Source organism: Phyllobates terribilis, unplaced genomic scaffold (assembly GCF_046119375.1).
Source record: "Phyllobates terribilis strain yellow unplaced genomic scaffold, ASM4611937v1 Scaffold_10__3_contigs__length_209671492, whole genome shotgun sequence".
Taxonomy (NCBI): domain Eukaryota; kingdom Metazoa; phylum Chordata; class Amphibia; order Anura; family Dendrobatidae; genus Phyllobates; species Phyllobates terribilis.
In genome coordinates this window covers 189,364,926-189,370,523 of record NW_027362770.1, presented here as the reverse complement: position 1 = coordinate 189,370,523, position 5,598 = coordinate 189,364,926, and the positions used below count along the sequence as shown (strand labels likewise).

The window sequence follows — 5,598 nt, the reverse complement described above, 5'->3', positions numbered from 1 at the left end:
CGCGGCCGGACCAATGAGCGACGCGGGATTTTCTGGACAGACAGCGGCCGGACCAATGAGCGACGAGGGATTTCATGGACAGACAGACGGGATATTAGATTATTACCAGCCGTGTTTACATCCAGTAATATGTCTGCAGGATCCTGCACATAGAAGATCACATTTATATCTCTTATCATAGCAGATAATGTGTGTGATATGTGTGAGATCAGCTCCGCACCCCGATCACCTCCTGTAAAATTTTGTACATTGTATAAAGTGAATATATCCTTTATTTACCCACCTGGTACATTGCCCCCTAAATATACAAACCTAATGAAAACTAAAATCCACTGCTTTCACTGCATATGAGGCCTATAATCCACCTGGAGGTGGCTGGTCAGGAGCAGACAGACGAGGGAGGGGTCTGCAGCACTGAGAAGAAGCAGGAGCTGCTGGGAAATGTAGTTTTGACAGTGTAAGAATAGGACCACCCATTAAGCTATGTAAAACTAGATTCACAGAGGGGAGGACAGACATAAAAAAAAGACACAAGTTGTAAGAAATAAACTTTATGCTGTGTTCAGTCAGAATATAACAATAAGTAGGCATTTACTGTGCTTTGCGAAAAATAATGCGATTGTGAAAATAACACTTTAAATATGGTACATCAGCTAAAAGAGCGATATACAAAAGTCTCTACATTATACTGTTATAATAGACTGCGTTACAATATATGGGTAACATTTTGGTTTTAATAATATGGACACCTTCACACTGTATTTATAATGTTCCTTTTTGTTTCAAGATAATCTTCATTACTCTTTTTTTTTTTTACTATTTTGTGGCTGTGATTCTGTGAAGGAGAAATCAGTCCAGGACTGAAGCTGTGCTGACACACAGACATCACATCCAGCCTGTATTACTGAGAAGAACACCAAGAGTAAAATCTGAAAGGAGGAACAGTTTGTAAACTGCATAACAGAAGGTCAGAAAATTAACATCGAAATGAAGATTGTAGCCTGAAGATTAGAGCAACTCAAGAAACCAGTAACAAATGTACAAATAATTGCTTTCAAAGTCATAGCCCATAAGGGGTTAAACTTTATATGCAGACCTGGAGAAAAGAGAAGGAGCTCAGCTGTAGCCCATCCTGGTGCTGCCTCCTACTAGCTGAAGGATGCACCAATCAGATTATTCAATCTATGATGTCATCAGTCTCCAGGCAGATTCTTCTACGTTTACGGCTCCTCACAGCTGCTTCTCCTGATATCTTTATGGAACCATCATATACATATAACGCAGCATGAAGGGGCTCGGTGAAGGCGGCAGTGAAGGTGTGTAAGTGTCTGATGGGGTCACACAGCTCATAAAAGGACAGCTGCCCGGCCTCATAATCCAGACATATCCTGACTCTATCACTGGAGATCTGGTGAGGTAACGGGATCACTTTACTGTCATGTTTCACTGCAAAATGATTATTATAAACCAGCCCTCTATATAAACACCAGGACTTGTTATTATATCCAATGTGTGACTGACGCCCCCTCCTGTCTATACTGGGGTAACACATCCCCACACTCCATAAATCTGACTCTCTTGCTTCCACATCCCAGTAATGTCGTCCTGAGGTAAATCCCCTCCTGCTCATCACCTGATTATACTGGAATCTCTCTGCTGTTTCTGGACGATTCTCTGTTATTCTTGTCCAGGTCACAGTCTTCAGGTCGTCTGATATAAGGAGATTATTATCAGCCGTGTTTACATCCAGTAATATGTCTGCAGGATCCTGCACATAGAAGATCACATTTATATCTCTTATCATAGCAGATAATGTGTGTGATAGGTGTGAGATCAGCTCCGCACCCCGATCACCTCCATCATGTCCCCCTGTGTCCTCATCACCTCCATCATGTCCTCCTGTGTCCTCATCACCTCCATCATGTCCTCCTGTGTCCTCATCACCTCCATCATGTCCCCCTGTGTCCTCATCACCTCCATCATGTCCTCCTGTGTCCTCATCACCTCCATCATGTCCTCCTGTGTCCTCATCACCTCCATCATGTCCTCCTGTTGCCTCATCACCTCCATCATGTCCTCCTGTGTCCTCATCACCTCCATCATGTCCTCCTGTGTCCTCATCACCTCCCTCCTCCTCAGGATCACACAAGTCACCGGTGTCCGGTTCCTGTAAGACAGTCAGTGGATCCGTCATGTTACACAGCTCCTCAATGTGCCTCATCTTCTTGGACAGCTCGTCCTTCTTTATTTCCAACTTCTGGATCACATCAGACAGTGACTCCTGCTCGCCCCGCCAGGAGATCTCACTCAGGACCCTCTTCTCCAGGTCGTCCACCCGTCTCCTGATGTCTATAAACAGGGCAGTGACTCTCTCGGTTTCTCCAGTTGCTTTATCTTGAGCTTTTCTCCTGCGCTTTTTCAGACTTGTATCTTCTTCCAGAGCTTTCTCTTTCTTTGTGATCAGTTTCTGCAGAACATTCCTCAGTTTCTCCTTCTTCTTCTCAGAAGCCTCATCGAGAGACTCCAACTTATGTCCCTTGTGTTCTCCAATCAGACAGCAGGACACACAGATACAAGCAGCGTCCTCGGTGCAGTAATATTCCAGGATCTTCTTATGGACAGAACATTTTCTGGTCTCCAGAGAAGTGCTGGGATCAGTGAGGACGTGTTCTGCTCCTTTGCTGTGAACCCTCAGGTGATTATCACACAGAGAAGCCTCACAGTGTAGACAGGATCTAACAGCAGGTACAGGAGAGTCCACACAGTAAGTGCAGCGGATCCCGGTGATCTCCTCCTGATCTGGCTGAGTAGACAGGAAATGCTCCACTACATTACGTAGAGTTATGTTCCTCTCCAGTGCCGGCCGCTCCTGAAACTCTTCTCTACATTCAGGACAGGAATAAACTCCAGACTCTTCCTGTGTATTCAGGTTCTGATCAATGCAGTTCCAGCAGAAGTTGTGTCCACATCTCAGGGTTACGGGATCTTTATAAATGTCCAGACAGATGGAGCATTCCAGTTCCTTTCTTAGACCAGCAGACGCCATTGCTGAAGACAGAAGGAAGAAATGAAAAGCACATGTCTCCTGCACACACCCAGTGGGTGTGATCCAGAATCAGAAAGAGCTGAACTCCTCCTTCTTACTGTAGCTACAGGTTTAACTTAACCCCACTGAGGATCTCATGTAATACCATAAGGCTGTGTGCCCACAATGTGTTTTTTAAGCGTTTCCACAGTGGCAAAAACACTGCAGAAACGCTTAAAAAACGCTTGGTAGAAGGTCTGCAATGTTCCCCAATAATAATGCTGTGCACATGCTGCGGAAATTTCCACTGCAGGTTATCATTGCGGAAAAATACACAGCACTACCAATTATTTTGCGGAAGCGCGGCGTTTTCGCCGCCATTGACTTGGATTGGAACACTTGGATTCCGCATCACTGCATCTGTACATGCGGAATCCATGCATTCCAATGTGGGAATGGTACCCAGGTGTGGAGGAAAGGAGACTCTCCTCCGGAGCCAGGTACCATAGAACCTGTGAAAAAAAGAATAAAATACAAAATAAATATTATATTTACCCTCTGACGGCCCCTGGTGTCCTTGTCTTCGCTTGCCGGCAGCTCGCGGTGGACTGAAGGACCTGCGCTGATGTCATTTAGTCATGTGACGGCAGGTCCTTCAGTGTAGTGTACCGCAAGCTAGCAGCAAGCCAGGACGGAGCGAAGCAAGACTCCGGGGGCCATCGGAAGGTAAGTATAGATTTATTTTTTTTATTTTTTGACATTCTTTGAGGTCACACTATATAAATCCATGCCGTTTACATGGATTTATATAGTGTGACCAAGTTGTCAAGCACTTTCCAAGTGATGCTAAAATTGCTTGGAAAGCACTTGTCAACCCGCATGCGGAAATGCATGTGAAGAACGCTTAACATCCACATGTCCCTGGCAGGAAAAACGTATGTACAATCCGCATGCGTTTTGACTGCCAGGGAGATGCAGAAATGCTTAGAAAAAATACGTAGCATTTCTGCATCGTGGTTGATTACTTCATAATCCACCACCTCGTCTTCCACTTCCTCACTGACTCAACCTGCAAGGTGGTATGCATAGTGAACACATCAGCACAGATGGAGAAGGATCCACAGCACCGCAACAGTCAGGAAGAGGCAGTGTTGTGGCCAGAAAGAGAAGGCGTTCTGGCCAGAAAGGGGAGGAGTCCTGAGGAGATAATTTGCATATTCCCACTGCATTTTGGGGTAAGTGAAGAGTCTCCGCGAGCTCAAAGAACACTGGATTTTGGCTGTTGGAGCTGAAAAGAGGACATCGGTAAACCAGGGGAGGAGTCCTGAGGAGATAATTTGCATATTCCCACTGCATTTTGGGGTAAGTGAAGAGTCTCCGCGAGCTCAAAGAACACTGGATTTTGGCTGTTGGAGCTGAAAAGAGGACATCGGTAAACCAGGGGAGGAGTCCTGAGGAGATAATTTGCATATTCCCACTGCATTTTGGGGTAAGTGAAGAGTCTCCGCGAGCTCAAAGAACACTGGATTTTGGCTGTTGGAGCTGAAAAGAGGACATCGGTAAACCAGGGGAGGAGTCCTGAGGAGATAATTTGCATATTCCCACTGCATTTTGGGGTAAGTGAAGAGTCTCCGCGAGCTCAAAGAACACTGGATTTTGGCTGTTGGAGCTGAAAAGAGGACATCGGTAAACCAGGGGAGGAGTCCTGAGGAGATAATTTGCATATTCCCACTGCATTTTGGGGTAAGTGAAGAGTCTCCGCGAGCTCAAAGAACACTGGATTTTGGCTGTTGGAGCTGAAAAGAGGACATCGGTAAACCAGGGGAGGAGTCCTGAGGAGATAATTTGCATATTCCCACTGCATTTTGGGGTAAGTGAAGAGTCTCCGCGAGCTCAAAGAACACTGGATTTTGGCTGTTGGAGCTGAAAAGAGGACATCGGTAAACCAGGGGAGGAGTCCTGAGGAGATAATTTGCATATTCCCACTGCATTTTGGGGTAAGTGAAGAGTCTCCGCGAGCTCAAAGAACACTGGATTTTGGCTGTTGGAGCTGAAAAGAGGACATCGGTAAACCAGGGGAGGAGTCCTGAGGAGATAATTTGCATATTCCCACTGCATTTTGGGGTAAGTGAAGAGTCTCCGCGAGCTCAAAGAACACTGGATTTTGGCTGTTGGAGCTGAAAAGAGGACATCGGTAAACCAGGGGAGGAGTCCTGAGGAGATAATTTGCATATTCCCACTGCATTTTGGGGTAAGTGAAGAGTCTCCGCGAGCTCAAAGAACACTGGATTTTGGCTGTTGGAGCTGAAAAGAGGACATCGGTAAACCAGGGGAGGAGTCCTGAGGAGATAATTTGCATATTCCCACTGCATTTTGGGGTAAGTGAAGAGTCTCCGCGAGCTCAAAGAACACTGGATTTTGGCTGTTGGAGCTGAAAAGAGGACATCGGTAAACCAGGGGAGGAGTCCTGAGGAGATAATTTGCATATTCCCACTGCATTTTGGGGTAAGTGAAGAGTCTCCGCGAGCTCAAAGAACACTGGATTTTGGCTGTTGGAGCTGAAAAGAGGACAT

General features: G+C 45.9%; 1 protein-coding gene across 1 annotated transcript; it reads right to left on the bottom strand.

Annotated features, from left to right (window-relative positions):
- Window positions 1-535: 535 nt before the first annotated feature.
- LOC141164801 (E3 ubiquitin/ISG15 ligase TRIM25-like) lies at window positions 536-3,105 on the bottom strand. Its single transcript, XM_073650369.1, has one exon. The coding sequence runs from the start codon at window positions 3,044-3,046 to the stop codon at window positions 1,178-1,180; it is 1,869 nt and encodes a 622-aa protein (XP_073506470.1). The 5' UTR covers window positions 3,047-3,105; the 3' UTR covers window positions 536-1,177.
- Window positions 3,106-5,598: the final 2,493 nt, after the last annotated feature.

Bases quoted from the DNA above. Each gene is read 5' to 3' on its own strand.
- LOC141164801 (XM_073650369.1), bottom strand. From the start codon at position 3,046: ATGGCGTCTGCTGGTCTAAGAAAGGAACTGGAATGCTCCATCTGTCTG.